The 22052-nt window shown below is 34.9% G+C and overlaps 1 protein-coding gene across 2 annotated transcripts in view; it reads left to right on the forward strand.

The window, feature by feature from the left end:
- Positions 1-22052, forward strand: part of TENT2 (terminal nucleotidyltransferase 2) — a 72746-nt gene that overhangs the window by 37106 nt on the left and 13588 nt on the right. For both annotated transcript variants that reach the window (XM_069096325.1, XM_069096324.1), the window contains 2 exons: positions 5483-5526; positions 15860-15996. In XM_069096325.1, coding sequence (XP_068952426.1) covers positions 5483-5526; positions 15860-15996 — 181 coding nt within the window. The remainder of the gene's footprint in view (positions 1-5482; positions 5527-15859; positions 15997-22052) is intronic.

Consider the following 22052-nt stretch of genomic DNA (forward strand, 5'->3'; position numbering starts at 1 on the left):
CGTCCCCCAAATAGGAGTCTAATGTTGGATTCTTCTGTTTGTTTTACTTCCTTTGCCTGGTCATGCTGCCACTCAATTACTTGACTTTTGGGCTTTTTGCCACAGTAGGACTCTGCCACCAGACAGGGGAGCTTCCATCCCGAACGCTGGGGTTTTCTCAGCTGCCGGAGGTATTAGTTGGGTGCCCTCTCTGAAGCTTCCACACATTCTGGCCAGCTGGTTGCACACCCCAGGACCTCCACCCTAGACTGCAATCCAGATCCAAGCAGGTTAAAGCAAGAGCGATTTTCAGACTTGTTGCTTCATCCCCCTACAGTCTGCAGGCCAGGAGCTGAAGCTGCAATATGGCGCAGGCTGTGCCGCAGCCCTCAGTGGCTTCTCACCCTGGGGGCAAAAACCAGTGCTCTCCCAACTACTGGTCCCAAAGTCCACACTGCACTGACCTCTCACTTTGTCCTTTGCATCTATGTGTTGATAAATGTGGAAATGACCACAGCTGCTGCTGATTTGGAGTCCCTCCAACCAGCGGCTGGTCAGGCCCACCCTGGGGCTAAAACCTCAGCATGGAGCTGGGCTAAGCTCCCAGAGCACTGTGCTGGCCAATTCCTGCCGGCCTGCCGGGCTGTCCTCAGTGGGAGGTTAGCTGCTCTGTGTCATTTTGTGGGTTCTGTAGCTCCAAAGTTTGTTCAGAGTCTCCTTTTACATGAATTGGGGAAGGTGGAAGCTGGAGCCAAGTGGAGGTCCTGTTTCTACTCTGCCATCTTGACTCTGCCCCATGATCTGGTTTTCTAAGATAATATTTAACCTTCAGGATTCCATTTCTGTTTTGAGTATGACACCACTAGATAGAGCATTGAGAGGTTACATAAGTTGTCAGTGGTCCCATTCAGTATGTGTCAGAGGAAGGCATTGAATCCAACTCTTTCAGGCCTTGAGGTCAGTTCTTTATATACCCCAGCTGCCACATACAATAGCCAAAAAAAAAATGATGACAATATTAAAAGTGATAGCTAACTTTTATATAGTTCTTTACAATTTGCAAATGCTTTATAAATACTTTATTTTATCCTTTCAGTAGCCCTAGAAATTTAGAAGCTATTATCATCCCCATTGTATTGATGAAAACACTGAAGCAAGTTAGATTATTTGCTCATGTCACACAGCTAATAAACCTGTGAGGTTTGAGCTGAACTTGGCCCTTTAAAAGTAGTTCAAAACTTTGTTTAAGCTTTTATTCAGAATATTCCTGTTCTATTCTCTGGAAATGGACCTTTGTTGCCATATACTCTACTTTCAGAATTCTGTTGTTATACCAGTTATTTCTTATTAACCATCCCTTCTCCCAATTCTTTGAACCCTTATGTGGAACCACCACAACAAAAAAAAGTTCAAGCAAAGTAAGAAAATTCTTTAATTGAGGCCGGCAAAATACTGTCTTTGGAGCTAATGTGTAACTTTTACTTATGTGTGCAAATTAAACCAGTCTCAGAGAAAGCTGAGGAGTTAGAGATACTGAGAAGATTACTTCCTCTGTGGGGAAACTGCTTTGGGGCCCACAGTATTGTTTTATTGCATTGAAGAAAAAGTGCCCTTGGAAGTTTTGTTAGCTAATAGGCTAGACAGTAGGCTAGACTTAGAACTGGAAGTCAGATTATAAATTATGGTTCCAACTTTGTCATCAGCTAACTTGTCAGTCAGTAAAAATTTGTTAAAGAGCCCACTATGTGCCAGTCACTGTTGTAAACTCTGGGACTACAAAGAAAGGCAATTGACAATTCTGCTCTTAAGGAACTCACTAATGGGAGAGACAGTATAAAAACAACTATGAACAACTATGCACAAGATAATTTGGAGATAATCAATAGAGGGAAGCCACTATCATTAAGAGGGATCAGTAAATACCTTTAAGTTGTTTAACTGCTTTGTGACTCAGTTTCCTTGTCTGTGAAATAAGGATTTTGGACTAGATAATCTCTGTAAAGACCCTTACCCCTAAGTTACTGTGGTTTTTCTTTTGCTATATGTAGAGGAAGAAAACAGCAACTTTGAATACAGAAAAAAAAACTAAACTGAAGTATTTCTTTTGATCATTTTCAACAGTTTGACAGGGTTTCATAGAAGCCTATGACTTATTAAGAGAGCTGACTACCAGCCTCTTAGAGTCTGAACCACAGGATCAGGAAAAATCAAGGCCTTTTGATTTAAAATTAGGATTAAGATTTAATTGATAAAGGGAAAGTTAAGACAATACCAAAATGTAGCTTAAACATCTATGTCTTTAAATGCTTTTCTAAAGGATTATTTAAAAATAGCAAAGATTAGTAGTTTTTCAGTTTTTAAAAGCAGTTTATATTTATATAGTGTGGAAAATTCATGGGCACAAATCTGTAGAGAGTTAAGCACAGAGTTCTCTGAATTTTGGGAAAGTGTACTCCTTGCATTTCTTACCCACCACTATACTGAAAACTTGCAGGTTCAGCCTTTTTGAGAGAAGACTTACAAAGGTTGTATCTGCAAATACAAAGCTGTAAAGTGACAGCAGATGTCACAGTCAGATTCCTCTTAGTATATATGCTTGGAAATGTTATTTTTTGGAAATATTTAGCTCTTTTAGGCTATTTACTAGAGTGTTATTAATAAATTACTGCTGTAATACACTAAATGCAACCTCACTCCCAAATGGGTTAGTGGTAATTTACTAAATAGTACCTAACCAGAACGAATTAAAATACCTTAAAAAATGCTTACTTTATTTCCAAAAGGTGGTGATGATTAAATAGTTGTAAGAAATTTATTTTTTTTTAAAGCAATCGGGGTTAAGTAACTTGCTCAAGGTTACACGGCCAGTTATTTCTGGGTGTGGTGCTAAGTATCTGAGCCCGGATTCGATCCCCAGGTCATCCCAACACTGGAGCTGGTGCTCTTAACTCGCTGAGCCACATGGCCGCCCCATGAAATTTATTTTTCTAAGATGTATTATATCTCATTTATAGAAAAACATTTTGGACTTGGGGGCACTGTCATGGACAGAACAGATGATTTGAAGTCAGGAGGCCAGAGTTTTTGTTCCTGTAATGACACTGATTTTTTGAACTTGAGCAAATTAACAAGCTTCTCTTTAATTTTTCTTCCATAAAATGGAGTTATATATGCTGCTTGCTGGTAGGTTCTGACAATAGAAATAAAAATACTCTAGATTTTAACTTATTGTTAGAAACCCTTAAGATGGTGATGGTCATTTTATGTTATAGTAAGGTATTTTTTATGGCTTTTGTAATGAATAAACTGTCCCAAGAAACTAGAAGAGTTGTACAGTATCCAGATGTTACACAGAATGATAGAAGGGGATTTATATGGGATTTTTTTTTTTTTTTTTTTTTTTGGGAATTTTTTTGGGGGTTTTTCCCCCCTTTTTTTTTTTTTTTTTGGTCTTTAATAATTTGTTTATTCTTAGTTTATAAGATTCATTACCACAATTCCTTTGAGTTTCAAATTTTCTCTCCCTTCCTCCCTCCCCTCCCCATGGCAGCATACAATCAAGTATAGTATCTGCAAATACTTTCACATTTAGTCAGGTTATAAAGAAGGATTGTATCAGATGGAATACCCTTCCTTTTCAGATAATATACTTCATGGGTTTTTAGTTAGCATATAGTCAGTGCCATTCTTGATTTTTTTTTTTTAACCTTTACTCATCTGTATACTTTTTAGTCTGTCCTTGGAAGAAACCTATGATTTTAAAAATCCAGTTTTTTAAACTTTTCCTTTTTACTTAGTTTATTATCAATATAATTTAAAGATAGCAGTACAGAAAAGGAATTCATATATATACATATATGTGTGTGTGTTGTGTATGAGTATATATACAATACACACACATGCACATATATATGTATATATGTTATCTTCCAGTAAGATTTCTTGATTTGCATTATTTTTTCAGTAGTCTAACCAGAATTTTTAGGTGTAGTTTTTGTTTTTTGATACTAACCTACAGAAGTTTTGAACTGAAGTGAATGGGGCTTGAGTTTATTTGTAGGGCGCTCTAAATTTTTGAGCATTTTGCATGCCTCCCCCCCTCCAAAAAAACCAGACAAAAACCAGACTTGCCCTTATTTCTGTTATTCTAAGGAAATTAGAGATTACTTGACATGACTGGTAAATAATAATTTTTTCCTGCCAGTTTTTCTCAGTCATGTATTTTGAATGTGTACATGGTCTTTACTTGCTAAATTTATCCATTAAAATGATAAAGGACTTTCATATTCCTATGATTATCACATATCCACAAAGTATCATTATAGGGAAACTTAAGTCAAACCTCTTTTGCAGTACCTTAGAGAATTGTATGTACTATTCCATCACAGGCAAATTAATGTTTTCTAGGAGTTGTTTTTTCGGAGAAACATTGCCAAAAGACAGATTAAAACAGTGGATCAGCAAAATTCACAAAGTAATATTGTAATTATTTGGTACTGTGTTGATGTAGAACTATATAATTTATATCTGAGAATTGGAATATTGTATTACTTAACTATATCTCAGGTGTACGTTGTGGTGCTATATGAAGTTTCCTGGCCTCAAGTAAATGTTGCAAATTCAAGAGCTCTGACTTGGAGTGCTTGAATACAGATTTTTTTCCAGTTTTTTTTCCTTGGGAATTTTGGGTTCTAGCCTTCCACAATGACGTGTGACATTAATTTCAGTGCTTCTGATGAGGATGAGGTTGGATAAAGTTGAAGAATGACTTTTAAAATGTAGTGGTACTATATAAAGGCAGTGCTGTCTTGGAAGGAAATTCTCTTTATTTTATACTTTGTATTTCATTTTTGGTGAATGTCTTTTCTGATCTCTTTCCTCCAACACTGTCTTTAAAATTCAGTATCAAAGTTATTAATTTTTAAGATGAATTTTCAATGTACAAGTTATACTGTTAGCATAGCTTTTGTTGTGCTAACTTTGGTTTTTACTCTAACACCAATTAAATAATAAAGGGACATGATCATTTGCATATAAGGCTTTTTATAGGACAGGAACATTGTTTAAAATTATTTTTGGTTGCATAAAGGCACATAACTTTCATTTTAGAAATTTATTCATATAGAATCTATAATATACTATACTTGTAATTTTGTTATGCCAAATACTGGCCAAATTTCATGTGTTCCTTCAGATTTTAAAAAAAAGTAAAACCTGTTCTAATGAGTTGATGTTCTAAAATGAGTAAGCATTTAGAATTGTTTATCCTTTGAATACGAAATAATCTGTTAATAATTATATGTTCATTTGCCATCATAGATGACTTTCAAATTGAAATTTGAAGAACCAAGTTATTTTCACAAAATATATGAAAACTGGTGAATTTTAGCATAAACAATTATAATAAATTTTATCAGTCTCACACCTTTGGTGTAGATGACAAACTATTGCTTTTTTATGTATTATGTGAATCACGGAAGCTTTAAACTTTTTTTTTTTATAGCCCTACCTGAACCCATCCTTCCATCCCTCCAAAAAAATTACCCAGTAAGTGTTTCTTATAAATTATTATGATTCATAGTATGTCAAATGTATATAAAAATAATCATATACAGGATTAATGTGAATATTAAAGTGATAATATTTCTTTTAAATAAAGTAGATCTTCACATAGAGGCTGTTGGAATGGCCACTAGAATATTTTAAAACATGATTCCATGTAGAAAAATTTTTAACAGATTCTCATAATACTGTATTTTTTTTCTATTGGCAGTCAATTTTTATAATAAATCAATAGTGGAGTTATCCCATGGTGCATAAAATTATCAGTAATAGTAGCTATTCATACTTGGCAAAGACCCCTTTGCAGTACTATCCTATATTTTATCCCAGTTTTCTTTGTATTAATTTTGGATATAGTTCTTTGTTGTAATAATGCTAATTATTCAGAATTTCATTTTTCCAGTTCTTATTTATTTGTAATTTGATGAAAGCAAGAAAAAAAATTATGAAGCAGAAAAATGGTTACTTACAACTTTCATTTGATCTAACCACTTTATTGGCTAAAAGAAAGAAATGCTTTGTACTTGTATATATTAAATTGGGAGTCTTGGAGTTAATTTGAAACTCTTAAGAAATTAAGAACATATCTTCTGAAATCCTTTTGATAGGTATTAAATAATTAGAAGCAAAAGGAAATTAATCTATTCATTTCCTACACACACGTCTTTCTTTTTTTTCTCCCCAATTTCCTCATTTTCCTCCCAGATACCTCTTTTCCCCCTTATTTCGTAGTTCCATACTTTTTTCTTTTTTATTTTATACTAGACTTTATTCTTGGTTATATTTGGTAATGGTATTGGTTACATATGATCAGTAAGCAATTGGGAAAATAATACTATTCTTTTTTAATATTCCATGTTGATTAGAAGAGCTGTTTATGAAATATAGTAGATTTAATATGATGATACTTCTAGTATCAGTGACAGGATGAATTTCATGTCTCATGATATACATTTTATTGGTATTCCACTGACCCTGTTTATAGGGAATTCTTTATAATAATCATCACATTTTTATTTTGAGATTATGTTTTAGTGGCTACATTTGTCTATAGATGTAGTCATCTTGTTCATAAGCACCTTTTTTAGTTTGCTCTGTTCATTACCTCAGGGTAGACATGCATCTGGTTTGAGTATAATATTAAAGAAATAATTTAGTATGTTATGTCTTTTAAAACTTTTGAGATAAGGTACAATAAACTTTCTATTGTCTGGCCATGTGTAACAGTTTTCAGAGACTTAGAATGTGATAAAATATACCTAATGCTAACATTTTTTAAAATATAATTTGATCTTTCTTTGATAATTGATATGGCACAAGTTTTTGTTGTTCTTTTGGGTCATTGTGCGTAGCAGTTTTTGTAATGTATACATATGAATATTTCTTGGTAGAATTTAGATTAATGGAATTGTACAATAATAGAGGTCTCACTAAATAAATTCATACTGCCAAAGTATTTGCTGTATGTATGTAAAAGCTTATTGATTTGACATAAAGTAACAAAATATAGGTACTTTATTTTAGAAGTATTTTAGTGAGATCCTGGGGAAACTACTGAAACCTCCTTCTTCCCCCATAACAATTGGGTTAAAGTTTCATCTTAAATTAGGAAGAAGACTGCTAAATAAATTTCTTGCCATGTTTGCTGATTTCTTTGATAATATTTTTTCACAGTGTTGACAGTTGGTTGTTGATAACTCTTGTCCTTGTCTGAGACTTAAATGAATACAACTCAAGTACATTGCAGTACTAAATATAGGACTAGAAATCTAGATACCAGGGCTCTATGCTTACCTGTGCTGCTAACTATGTGCCCTTAGGTTAGTACATTCCCTTTCTGTATCTTATTTCCCTCATCTATAAAAAGAGAGAATTAAACTAATTAGAATAAGGTCCCTTTTCAGGTATTTTGTTGTATTAATCTTACATTTCATAAACACTAAAGTATAATTATAGAAAAGCAAAAGCATGCAGTTAATGACATTACAGTGGAATATCCAGTAATTCCATTTTACCTCTATTACTTTGTGTTAAAACAAAGCACTTTTCTTTCCTTTTTCCAAGAAATAATATAAATATATAAAATTATAGTATATAATAATATTATATACAATATATAATAATGATATAAATAATATAAAATAATATAGAGACTACAGTGTACTATAGAAATTGACTGCTACGTGAATAAGAAAGTATCTGTTATATAGATACTTTCTTAAAATTTGTTGTAATTTATTCAGTAGTTATGGTCTGTTGACACCGTGAAATTACCTTGGTCTTATAAAACCAAATATTATAACAACCATTAAATTGGGTTTTACTTGTATAGCATTTTCTTTTATCTATGTGTATTTGTTTATTCATAAAGAATTGTATCTTACTTTAATATAAAATTTGACTTATGAACCATATAGAATAGTTTTTTTCCCTTTGCAGAAGAGTTTAAGGAAGGAAGGGTTCCTTTAAATGAATCCCTTTTTTCAATTTTTTGCTTTTTGGAGGGGGATGGTAGGCAGTTGGGGTTGTGACTTGCCCATGGTCACACAGCTAGTAAGTGTTAGGTATCTGAGGTCGGATTTGAACTCGCATCCTCCTGACTCTAGGGCCAGTGCTCTATTCACTGCGCTACCTAGCTGCCCCAGGAATCCCCTTTTTCATTTAAAATAATTAGATTTTTAAAAAATCAAGTTTAGATAGTACTTTTTTAGCAACACTTCTCTTACATGTTCTTGAAACAACTTGTTGCTGAATGTATCACATGTTTTTTCTTGGAAACATTTCACTATGGTAATTGGTTGACCTCACTGATTTTTCTTTTTTTTTTTTTTTTTTTTGTAACTTCTAGTAAGATCTGAAATATTCATCAAAAATATAATAATACTCACTAAATCTATGTAAAAGAAATGGCAATAAACTGAAAACATTGTCCAAAGTGACATTGTAGCAGTTTTATACTTCATCTTTATTAGTTTGAAAATTTAGTGCTACAATGACAAAGTAATTTGTTATAGGAAAATGAAAAAAGTCAGAGAAAAGTTTAAGTATACAAATGTTAAGGTGGCTAATACAATTTTTAATGTCTTAATTTTGATATTACTATATAATTGTTGGTTAATGTGACTTCCCTCGTATTTTTAGACTTAATTTACTTTGGAATAATTCTAGGATTTCCTTTACTGCTGTAATGCAATTGGCTTTATAAAAAGCCATTTATGCTGACATAAAAGTAAGAGAAATACTGTAGAAACTATATTTTATAAATAATAACAAAATTAACAAATGCTGACATTTATATAAAAGTCTTTAGTGAACTCCCATGCAAGTTCAAAAACTTCATCTTCCTTGAACTCTGTTGTGTTTTACACTTATGAACATTCCTTGCCTCATGAAATTTTCTCAAGAGATTCCCATAATAAAAATAGGTTATATCGGTAGTGTGCTCTCAAAATTTGCAAATTGTTTTATATACACTGGCACTATACATATTATCCCCATTTTACATATGAAGAAGCTGAGGATCAGAGAAATTAAGTGGCTGCCTCTTTTTAAGTAGCTGCAAGTATCAGAAGCATTGGATTCCAATACTGGTGTGTCCTGTTTGCAGACTCAGCATTCTTTCTGCATTATTTCACTAAATTTCAACAGTGAATATCCAACAATTGGATAGTAATAAGATAAAACTAATCTTGAGAGAATAATATTTGGATTATTCCTTCCCTTTTCAGTAAAAGGAATGCTTTTTGGAGGGGAGAAGGCAGGGCAATTGGGGTTAAGTGACTTGCCCAAGGTCACACAGTAAGTGTTAAGTGTCTGAGGTCAGATTTGAACTCAGTTCCTCCTGACTGCAGGGCCAGTGCTCTATTTACTGCGCCACCTAGCCACCCCCAGTACAAGTTCTTGGGAAAGCTACATACAAACTAGGTGCTTGCTCCTTCTTTCTTCTTTTTCTTCCTCTCCCTCTTTTCTGTCTTCTTAATCCTTCTGCAAGTTGCCTTTAGATTTCATTGTTCTACTGAAATTGCCCTATTGAAAGTTATCAGTTATGTCTTAATTGCAAAATCCAGTTGTCTTTTTCTCAATATTCATCTTCCTTGATCTCTCTTTTGCATTTGAAACTGTAGAAAACCTTCTCCTCTGGGATGCTCTCTTCTCTTGCTTTTCTTGGTAGTACTGTTTCCTGATTTTACCCATCTGACCGTTCTTTCTCAGTCTCCCTTGCTGGATCTTCACTTTTGTGATCCCTGCTAACTATAGGTGCCCCTAAGGCATCTGTTTCAGGCCTTCTTATCTTCTATATTATCTTGTTTGATGATAGTGTCAGCTTCCACTTGTTAGATCAATATGTCTAGTCATAGTTTGTCTGTTGAACTCTAGTCTCATGCCACCAACTGCATCGTGAGCATCTCAAACTGCATATTCTTCAGGTTCCAGAATATATAACTTCTTATCTTTTCCCCCAAGTATTTCCTCTTCTCAACTTCCCTATTACCATTGAGGGCACCAACATTTTCCTAGTTGCCCAGGATTACAACCTTAATGTCATCCTCAGATCATCACTTTTAATTTAATACACACATCCAGTTTCTAAAATCACAAGAACTTTCATATATATTTCCTTTTCTCCACTCATCACCACAATCTTGCTGTAGGCTTTCCTTATCTCTTACCTGGACTATCACAGTAGCCTTCTAAAAGGTCTCCCTTCCTTGTATTTCTCCTGTCTCTGTCCATGCACCATTTGGTTGCCAAAATGATTTTTCTGAAACATAGAAGGGGACATAACACTTTTTCTCTCACCTCCTCTTCCACCTAATTCAGTGGTTCCTTATTTACTCCATGATCAGATATTGAGTCTTCTTTGGCATTTAGAAAACTTTACAACCTCACCTTTTCTTTCTTTGCTAACCTTCTTGTATTTTATTTCCTCTCCATTCACTCTATAATCCAGCTACACAGGTCTGCTTGCAATTCCTTGAATACCACTCCATATCTTGTCTCTTGCTGTCTCAACTGAGATTATTTTACACCTGTTGTATGTGCATAGTTATTGTCTTCCACATTAGAATGTAAATTCCTTGAAAGCAGGAATGGTCTTTGTTGCCTTTCTTTGTATCCTCAGTATTTTCCAAAGTACCTGGCATCTTATAAGCTCTTTTTTTTTTTTTAATATTTTTAAGCAATCGGGGTTAAGTAACTTGCTCAAGGTTACACGGCCAGGTGTTTCTGGGTGGGTGCTAAGTGTCTGAGCCCGGGATTCGATCTCCAGGTCTTCTCAACACTGGAGCCGGTGCTCTTACTTGCTGTGCTACCTGGCCGTCCCTATCTTATAAGCTCTTAATAAATTCTTGTTGACTGATAGACTGACAAAAGTATTTTTAACATTATAAGCTTAGTTGTGAAAACTTTTAGTTTGCAAATACAAAGAAAATGAACTCCATAAGTGCATTACTCTAATTAAAAACTCAGATCTACCTAAGCTATACAGTTGATTTGATTATACCTTTAAAGTATGATTTTTTTAGTTTATATTCAGGTTTATTTTTTAAAAATTAATGAAAATACATTTTAAGTAATCAATTCTTAACTAGAAAAAATCCCTGACAAATAAACTGTTTAATAACTTTCATGAATATAGAATAGATGTAATTTGTGGTGCAAACATTATATATAGTAATGATCAGGTTTTTTTTTTTGCCTTTTGGAGGGCAATTGGGGTTGAGTAACTTGCCCAAGGTTACACAGCTAGTTTTTTTGTGTGTGGGTGTTAAGTGTCTGAGGCCAAAACCGAACTCGGGTCCTCCTGACGCTGGGGCCGGCGCTTTTACTCACTGCGCCACCTAGCCACCCCTAGTAATGATCAATTTTTAAACAAAACATAGCTTGCATTAACTTTTTGATAGGTGTCATTAAAAAGCATCATTTAATTAATAATGACTTTCATCTCCCAGATAGACTAATGGTTCTGGATGAATTTCAAAGGATTATCTAGTCTGGTCTTTTCTATACAGACAGAAATAATTAAACATTCTAAAATTAGATGTCCTTTTTTTAAAAACAGTAGCTTAGACCTTGTTACAAGCTTTTAATTTAGGGTAGAAGGTGCCTAGTTGGCCAAATTTCAAGCTTTTAGGATATTATTATTTATTTTTATAGAAATGGAGGAAAGCTTTTGATTTTATTTTGGGGGGGTCGGGAGGGGAGGTAAGTATAGCAGTTGTAAGTACAGGAGTGCAAGTAATAGTATTCATTTTGGAAAGCTGTTTATGTTGATAGAAAACAGAGGAAAGTAAATTAAGTAAATTTTAGAAAAATCTAAATTACATAGTAATAAAATCAGTTTTAAGATAATATAAGTTTATACTAATGAGACAAAAGGTACCTTAAATTTCATAAATATATATGTAGAAACCTTTTTAAATTGCTAGTGTCTTTAACTAGGAGCTAAGTATTATAACAAATAGGCAGCTTGCTCTGTCATTTAGCATTGAGTTTTCAAGGAGAACCACAAAAGACTATAATCCACTTGACATTTAAGAATTACTGAGCAAATTGTTTCATTGACCTGTTGGGCTTTTGAGTGCATAGTATGTGTTGTCTTCCTGAGGAAGATATTTTCCAGGTATGTTTGTGCAAGGTGATCTTGCTTGAGGATGAAGTGAAATGGTTTAAGGAGTGTTTATTAGAGCTTGAAGTGGATGGAAGGAATAGTCTGTGAAGGAAACCAGGTCTTCCTGGCCACATGACCAGCAAAATGGAGGAGGACTAGGCATTTTCTCTGATTCTCATTTCTCATACCTCTCCAAAAATAAGTATTATGCCACAAGAGATAAAGTAATTTAAGAATTTCAGTTGTTTCAGATGGTTAAAGATAGAGGTATCAAATGCCTATCATGAACTCTGAACCAGATTAAAATGTAATTGAAAAATACTTTACAAAGTAAATAAAAATACAGGACAATTTAGATAGTCTTAATTTATGGTTTACTAATTCATTATTTGACCAGCAGGGATCTGTTTGATGCTACTGGTCCCAAGATACCAGAATCCATAATGAAAGGAAAATGGAATTGGCTAATCCCTAATACACTCATTCTGTACTCTCTTCCCTACCCTAGACCTTACTTTGGTCTGCCAGGCTTGGAATAGAACTCAATTTTGCAGACATATGTCCTTGCCTCCTACCCCCCTTATGCCTCCACCTACCTGCCCAAAAGGCAAGAGCTTGCTCTGACTGGCGTTGTAGCAACACTTTGTGCTGGATTTAGTAGTCTCAGTCTCTGAATACTTAGTACTAGGAGGAACTGAGGATGGAAGTGGAGTAGGATCCAGTGTGTATATGGGTTTACCAGGCCTGAAGCAAGAAGACTGACATCCAGCTTGGGATTAGTTCTGTCATTCTGTATTTCCTTCCCTAGTCTATTCCCTGCCCCAATCCTCTAAATTGGAGCAGAGACTAAGGCCATGAAATGTGGATAGCCCAACAGGGGAGGAAACAGGGACAGCTTTGAGTGCAAGCTCCAGGAAACTGCTATCAGAGTTACCTGAACTATAGGGGGATATAAGGAAAAAAGACTGAAATTACTTAAATCTCAGAAAGAAGAAAACTCACTTAAACATAGCTTGAGAGACCAACAGATAAAAAATTAACAAAAGAATGGATGGTCTCCAGATCTTCTACATGAATTCAGACACCTGTGATTAAATATTACAAGACAGAGGAAAATGGAATGAATCAACATCTGAAGAAGTAGAAGACCCTGTGAATTCCCATGGGAGCATGGAATCACAGCAGGATCTTTCTGAATGTTATAAGAGAAAAATAAGAATTGTGAAAACAGAATGTATGGCCTACACAGCAGAGATAATTGACAGAGCAGAAAATTTGAATCCAGCTTGGTAACCACACCAGAGAAACAACAGGGAGAACAAAAGATTTGGAATTCAAACATACATACTGTTGGGAATTCAAATACACAAAAATTAGGGACAGTCTGGAAGAATAGAAGAAAAAGTATGAAAGAAGACAGGAAGAAAAAAGTGCCGAGGACGACTGAAACCATCGTCAACGTGGGCACGTAGGTGGTACAGTGGACAGAGCACTGGGCCCGGAGTCAGGGGGGCCAGCGTTCAGATTTGGCCTCAGACACTTGACACACTTACCAGCCGTGTGACTCAGGGCCAGTCACTTAACCCTGACTGCCTAGACAAAACAACAGCAACAAAAGAAAGAAGAATGTGTCACGAGAGACTTTCCTCTCTCATAGCATCATAGACGTTGAGCTAGACTAAGGACTAGTGGTCGTAGAATATAGTCTTCTCATTTTCTGGGTGGGGGAACCGAGGCTCACAGTAGCAAGTTGCCTGAGGTGATAAATAGCAAACTGGGATTTGAACCTAGATCCTCTTGACTCCAAACCCTCACTGTACCATTAGTAGAAGCTCAAAAAATGAAAAGAAACTCTGAACTCCTAGATACAAGAAGTATGAGACTCTTCACATGGAAGGTGAATCAGTTTTCTAGGAAGACAGGATTACTTTTGTTACAGAGTAGTAAGGAGGCTGTACAGATAATGTGAAGGTGCAAGGATACTATTAATGTTTCTAGGAATGAGAGTAGACATAATTGTTAATTATTTCTTACAGAGCAGTGTGGAAGCATCCATTTTTAGATCTGACATGGCCAATCAAGAGTTATGTTCTTTTCCTCAAGCATGCATCCTCAAGCATGCATAGAGAGCTTGCAGCCACTACCCTTTGAAAAATATATTAATGGGAAAATTGGAGCATTAATTCATTGTTGGTATAGTTGTGAACTGATTCCAACCATTCTGGAGAGCAATGTGGAACTATGCCCAAAGGTCTGAAAAAATGTTCATACCCTTTGACCCAGCAATTCTACTTCTAAATGGGAAGAGGATCCACATGTACAAAAATGTTTATAGCAATTCTTTTTGTGGTGGCTAAGAACTGGAAATTGAGGGGATGCCCATCAATTGGGGAATGGCTGAACAAATTGTGGTATATGACTGTAATGGAATACTATTGTTCTATAAGAAATGGTGGACTTCAGAAAAACCTGGAAAGACTTATATGAACTGATGCTGAGTGAAGTGAGCAGAACCAGGAGAATATTGTACACAGTAATAGCCACAGTGTGTGAAGACTGACTTAGATAGACTTAGCCCTTCTCAGCAATTCAGAATCCTAAAACAATTCCAAAGGACTCATGATGGAAAATGCCATCCACATCCAGAGGAAGAACTATGGAACCCAAATGCAGAGCGAAGCAGACTATTTTCTTTTTTTTTGTTTTTGTTTTGTTTTTTTTCTTTCTCATGGTCCCTTCCATTCGTTCTAATTCTTTTATACAACATGACTAATAGGAAAATATGTTTAATAGGAATGTATATGTAGAGCCTATATCAGATTACATGCCATCTTAGGGAGGAGGGAGGGAGAGGAAGGGGAAGAAGATTTAAAACTTAGGGAAGTGAATGTTGAAAACTAAAAATAAGTAAATTTAAGTTTTAAAAAAGGAATTCCAGATTTCATTTTAGATGTGTTTACTTTGGCTTTATTCAGTAAGAGGTATTTTGAGTTGATATATTTAATATATTGATCTCCTACTAGAGAGAATTTGGGAATTTTACTTAAACTCTGATGCTGCTATCTTAATTTATTTTAGTCTTGTCATCCTAGTGAGAAGAGAAGAATATTTTTATCCTTTGCATAATGTGGAGAACCCTAGTATGTGACACTAAAGTACTTTATTTTCCAAAGTGTGATCTGGGATACAAGGGAATCTAAAATTAATTAAGGAATTCTGTACACAATTTATTTTTAGATAGAATAGAACGAAAAGAACATGTCAAAAGAAATACAGCAAATTTTTATCATCTTTACCAAAACAAAACATTTTTTATATAAACTTCAGTTATGCATGAATGAAATCTTATCCATATATAATGGTAAAGGCCCTTCAGTATTAGTAGTTCCTTTTACAGTATGGTTCCTACCTTTCAGTTTATAACTCTTTAAACCGTTTCCCAAGCCAAGAGTTGGAATATCAGTTTTTTAGGTACTTCCTAGGTTGTACTAAAGACAGCCAAAATCTTGGTGAAAAACTAAATTGGAGATATGCCTCCTCAGATCCCCAAATTCCATGTTGTTTGTGGTAGAGAAGGAATCATAGATAGACACATAAGATAAAACATCACTTGTGTTTTCTCCAAAACATTTTATATCAGATTACATTAAGTCCATTAGCTGTGTGTTTTACAAATTGCTATATATTTTTTCCTTTTCATTTTGGCAGGAATCCTTTAGTTCTTCTATGCAGCTGCACCTTGTACATCAAGCTCCACATACCATTCCTCCTTACCTCTCGAAGAATGGGTCAGCTCTTGGGGACCTGTTATTGGGCTTCCTCAAATATTATGCCACAGAATTTGAGTAAGTCATACACTTATTTTTATTGACTCTTGTATAACTGTATGTTGTAAATTTGTTCTGAAAATGTTTTTGTATAATTGGTTCCTAAATGAGCACTTTATAAAACAGTACTGAATTTTATATAATTTTCATTTCCATGATATACTTTAAAAGAAGTGAAATATACTTTTGATTCTGTAGTCAACAAAAATATATATGTTCACTTTAGTTCTTTTTTGATTTCCAAAATTAGCCTGTTTTTAACTAGTTGCTTTTTAAGGGAGAGTTAAGGGAATGCTTTTATACTATGAAATTAAAGGAGAGACAGAAACTTGGATATTTTTACAAGCAGTGGCTATCCCAGTCATAACAGCTTTGATTTGCTTTAAAAAGTGAATTTTGTATATGACAACAAAAATAGTTTTTTTTTCAGTGTAACTCTCTAAAAAGTAGTTTTATTAAGTAGAATTCTGAAATGCAGTTCCTTAATAGCATCAAAAGACAGTGTGACATTTTTGTGCGGAAAGATTGTACTCATTGCCTCATTTAATTTAAGTATGGTGTTAATGGTGAAGCCTGTGTGAATTTTATATACATATATATATATATATATATATATATAAAATTAATGCTTTTATTCTCATTCAAAGAATTCTCATCTTCATATATTAAAAAGTTCATTCTTTTTAAGAACATCTCCTCAAAGTTTATTGGTGAATTATACACAGTAATTATAGAATACTAGTTAGAAGTTTCCATGTGTCAGTATTCTTTAGCTGAGGATAGAATAGCTTGTTAAGTTCTAGCATTATAGCTAGTATGTTTTGTTGAAGAATTTGTTAGTTTTAGGAAGACGTGATGTACAATATTTACTTCATTTTAAGTCCCAAAAGGTGAGAATATTTGTATCATGTCTTATGTGTTAGTGATTTGAAAAAAAGCTAAGGAGCAAAAAAACATTTTTAAAAGGAAGTATAGGAAATGGAATTAATGTATATCATGAACTACTTTTGTAGCCTTTTTGTTCCATCCTGGGAAATTTTTCTTTTCTTGAGGCAGTTGGAGTTAAGTGACTTGCTCAAAGTATAGGAGGCTGAATTTGAGCTCGGGTCTTCCTGACTGCAGTGCCAGTTCTCTATCTGCTGTGCCCCCTAGCAGTCCCATCCTGGGAAATAATTGATAGAGTTGAATGATCAGTTCTCAAAATATCTGAGAGAAGGGTAGCAATATAGGGAAAAAACAAACCTCTCTCTCTCTCTGTGTCACACACACACACACACACACACACACACACACACACGGAGACAATAAGAACTATCAACCCATATGCCTACTTTCCCCAATTTTACCAAGTGTCTATAAGTATTATCTGTGTACACACTTGTTAAAGGAATGTGTAAAGAAAAGGTATTTGTTCACAAAAAATACTCTACACGGTCTTCAGGCTTTCAAAATCATATTCTCTCTACTAATTAGAGGCTGGTATTAGTGGTGTAGAGAAGCTAAGTATTGCAGAGGTAAAATTGACAAAGTCTCAGTTTGTTCGTTTCTAAAATGAGGGGCTTTGATTAGAGTATACTGATTAGAATATTTTAGTTAACATTCTAAAACACTGTTGGGCTGCCATACCTATTGAGTAAAAAAGTTATTTGGGGATGAGTCATTTCTAGGCTCTTGTTTTCTTTCTGGAAATTTATTTACATTGATTAAATTTCTTTAGGAAATGTGTCTATTCTTTCACCTGTATACAATTTTTAGGCATTAGCAGCTTTTTTTAACTTTTAAAAATTTATTTTCAATTTATTACTTATTTTAAGGATTATTTTTTTTTAAATTGAGTTGTGAATTCTCTCCCTCTCACCCTTTCCTACCCACTGAGAAGATAAAGAAAAATGATATCAGTTATACATGTATATAATTTTTGCATGTGTATGTATGTAAAACATTTCCATATTAGCCATAATCACAAAAAAAGCAAAAAAACCCAACAACAACCCCAGAACAAGGATAGTATACTTGCGTTGGCAGAGTTCATTTCTCTCTCTGGAGGTAGATCACATTTTTTCATCAGGAGTCCTTTGGAATTGTCTTAGATCATTTTCTGATTATCATTACAGCATTGCTTTTATTGTACACAGTGATCTCCTGGTTCTTCTCATGTTGCTTTGCATCAGTTCCTACAGGCCTTGACATGTTTTTTTTTTTCCTGAAACCATCTCTTGTCATTTCTTACAGTACAGTAGTAAGTACTCTATCACGATTATATGCCACAACTTGTTCGGTCATTCCCGTTGAGGAGTATCTCCTCAATTTCCAATTCTATGCCACCATGAAAAGAGCTGCTATAAATATTTTTGAACATGTAATTGCTTTTTCTTTTTCTTTGATCTCTTTTGGGTATAGACCTAGTAATGGTATTGTTGGGTCAAAGGTATGCATGTTGTTCACTAAAAAGTTTGGACAAGTTCACGATGCCACCAACAGTTTATTAGTGCACCTGTTTTCCCTCATCCCTTCTGGCACTTGTTCTTTGTGACAGATGCAAAAAAAAAAAACAAACTTCATAGTTGTTTTGATTTGGTTTCTCTAATCAGTAGTGATTTAGAGCATTTTTCATATGACAATAGATAGTTTGATTTCTACCTTTGAAAACTGCCAGTTCCTATCCTTTGACCATTTATCAATTGGAGAATAACCCTTTTTTTAAAAATAAATTTGACTCAGTTCTCTGTATATTTGAGAAATAAGGTCTTTATCAGAGAAATTTTTGTAAAAAAATTTTTTTCATGTTACATCATTATCTGTGGTACCTTTTAGCACATCATAGCTACCCTGATTATCTCTTTTAATTACGTCTGTTTTTGCTTTTGCTTTGTCTGAGATCATTATTCCTACTCCCGCCCTTTTTACTTCAGCTGAAGTATAATAGATTCTGTTCCAGTCCATTATTTTAACTCTGTGTGTATCTTTCTGTTTCAAGTGTGTCTCTTGTGCACAGCATATTATAAGATTCTGAATTTGAATTCATTCTGCTGTTTCCATTTTATGGTTGAGCTCATTCCATTCACTTTCGCAGTTATGATTACTATTTTCATGATTACTCTGTCTTTCTCTATTTTTATCCTGTCCTTCCTCAGAAGTCCATTTTGCTTCTGACCACCTCCTCCCTTAGTCTACTCTCTCTTTTATCACTTCCCCTCTCCTTATCTCTTTCTTATCTCCTTCCCTATGGGTAAGATAAATTTCTGTACTCTACTTGAGAAGTGTGTGTATATATACATATAGTCTTCCCTCTTTGAACCAATTTTTATGAGAGTAAGGATCAAGCATTGCCCACCATCTCCCCCCCGCCATTTTCTTCTCTGCTGTAAAAGCTTTTCCTTGCCTTTCTTTTTTTTTAATTAGAAAAATTTCCCCATCCACCTGTCCCTTCCTCCTTCTCCTAGTACATCCCTCTTTCTCACCCCTTCATTGTTTTTAGATCATTCCATCATAGTTGACTCACACCCATGCTGTTTGTCTATGTAGACTCCTTCTAACTGCCTTAATAATAAAGTTCTTATTAGTTACAGATAATCATCTTTCCATATAAGAATTTAACTTTAGTAAATTTCTTATCATTACTCTGTCATGTTTGTCTTTTTTATACTTTTTCTTTTTTTGCTTTTTGGAGAGAGGAAGGCTGGGCAATTGGGGTTAAGTGATTGCCCAAGGTCACATGGCTAGTAAGTGTGTAAAGTATCTGAGGCCGCATCTGAACTCGGGTCCTCCTGACTCCAGGGCCGTTGCTCTATTAATTGCACCACCTAGCCACCTTTTTTCATACTTTTCTTGAGACTTGTGTTTGAATATCAGATTTTTTGTTTTGTTCTTGTCTTTTTATGAGGAATGCTTGAAAGTCCTATATTTCATTATATGACCAGGTTTTTTTTCTCTGAAGGATTATACTTAGTTTTGCTGGGTATGTGATTCTTGGTTGTAATTGTATCTCTTTTGCCTTCTGGAATATCATATTCCATGTCCTCTTTTAACATGGAACCTGCTAAATCTTGTGTGATCCTGACTGTGGCTCCATGATATTTGAATTGTTTCTTTCTGGCTACTTGCAATATTTTCTCCTTTACCTGGGAGCTCTGAAATTTTGACAATAATCCTGAGTTTTCATTTTGGGATCTCTTTCAGGAAGTGATTGGTGAATTCTTTCAGTTTCTGTTTTACTCTCTAGTTCTAGAATACCAGGGAAATTTTCCTTGATAATTTCTTGAAACATGATGATTAAGCTCTTTTTTTTTTTTGATCATGGCTTTCAGGTAGTCTAATAATTCTTAAAGTATCTTTCCTTGATCTGTTTTATAGGTCAGTAGTTTTTCTAATGAGATATTTCACATTTTCTTTTCTATTATTTGTTTGACTTTGTTTTCTTGTTTCTTGATGTCTCATGGAATCATTAATTTACACTTGCCTAATTCTGATTTTTAAGAAATTCTTGGGGCGGCTGCACCAGCCCTGGAGTCAGGAGGACCTGAGTTCAAATCTGACCTCAGACGCTTAGCACTTACTAGCCATATGACCTTGGGCAAGTCACTTAACTGCAATTGCCCTCCTTCCCCCACAAAAAAAAAGCAAAATAAATAAATAAAAAGGAATTCTTTTCTTTAGGGAATTTTTGAGCTTCTTTTACCATTAGGTCAATTTTTTTTTTTAGGTGTTATTCAGTATTTATTTTACTCTTCTAGGTTTTCTTTTGGGACTTTGGTCCAGTTAATATTTTTCCTTCAGGCTTTGATTGTAGTTGTTTTCACATTACTGACTTCTGAGTTTCTATCTTAGTCTTCCTTGTCATCATAGTAGCTTTTCATGGTCAAGTTTTTTTATTTGTTTGTTTGGGTTTTTTGTTTTGTTTTGTTAATTTTTCCAGCCTATTTCTTGACTTTGAACTTTATATTTAAGTTGGGCTTGGATCACCCGGGGGTGAGGGGGGTGGGGAGGCACCATCCCAAGCTTTAGTCTTTTTTATGCTGCTGTTTTCAGTGCTTCCAGTGTGGTGTGATCTGAAGAGAGATGTGGTCACTGCTGTCTTGGTTTGCGCACTGGTCTTTACCCAGGAAGGGTCCTGCTCCCCTGTAACCACAAGTGCTAGCACTCCTCTTTGTCTTAGAACTATGACTAGGGACCCTGCTCCCTTGTGACTGACCACAAGTTCTCTTCTGTACCTTGGAACTTTGACCCAGAATGACTTCTAAGCAGTAGAGTTGCCAGTCAGGGCCTGCTGCACCCAGTGCCAGTAACTGGCCTCCTTTACTTTCTTTCTGACCAGTTGTCCAATTCCATTAACATCTCTCAACTAAGAGTTCTAGAAGCTGCTGATGCCGCCACCACTACTGGTGCAGCTGCTGTCCTGACTGTCACCAAGGCCAACCCTTGTGTTGTTGAGACACTTGGGCTAGAACTCCCACCCTGGTATTATGGACATGATAACCCTGCTGACCTCCTAAGTTATCTTAGGTTGGAAAAATATCTAACTTTGACTTTTTGTTGGTTCTTCCACTGCAAAATTTAATTTGAAGAGTTTTTAAAAGTTGTTTGGAGGAAAATGTTGGAAGAGTTTGACTGGGTTGTTGCCTTTACTCCACCTCTTGGCTCCTTTGGCCTAGCAGCTTATTTAAGTTAATGTTCTATAATGGTTCAAGAGGTGGACTTAGAGCCAGAAAGAAACCTTGATGCAAGTTCTACCTCTGATAAATATTGGGTGTGTGACCCTGGGCAAGTCACTTAACTTCTCAGTGCTCTAGGCAACACTGATTAGAAGTTGCATAAATGGTTCAAATGGTTCTGACCTACATGGGTATAATATCTTCTCATCAGGAGTTTGCTATAGTGGTGAAATCACAAGTCCATACCCTAATCCTATCCCTAGTGTCTAGTTTAAGTAGGTCAGATTATAGTTGCCTTAGTGATGTGCTATATCTTCTTATCTTTGTTTCTTCTAATTTGTTATTTATGTTTCTCTTTGCCCTAATGAGTTTGATTGTACATAGACAGCTAATTCAAAATGACTCACTTCAGTAAGTTGTTCC

Source organism: Petaurus breviceps, unplaced genomic scaffold (genome assembly GCF_028583685.1).
Source record: "Petaurus breviceps papuanus isolate PSGF00001 unplaced genomic scaffold, PetGlider_PUasm1.0 229, whole genome shotgun sequence".
Taxonomy (NCBI): Eukaryota; Metazoa; Chordata; class Mammalia; order Diprotodontia; family Petauridae; genus Petaurus; species Petaurus breviceps.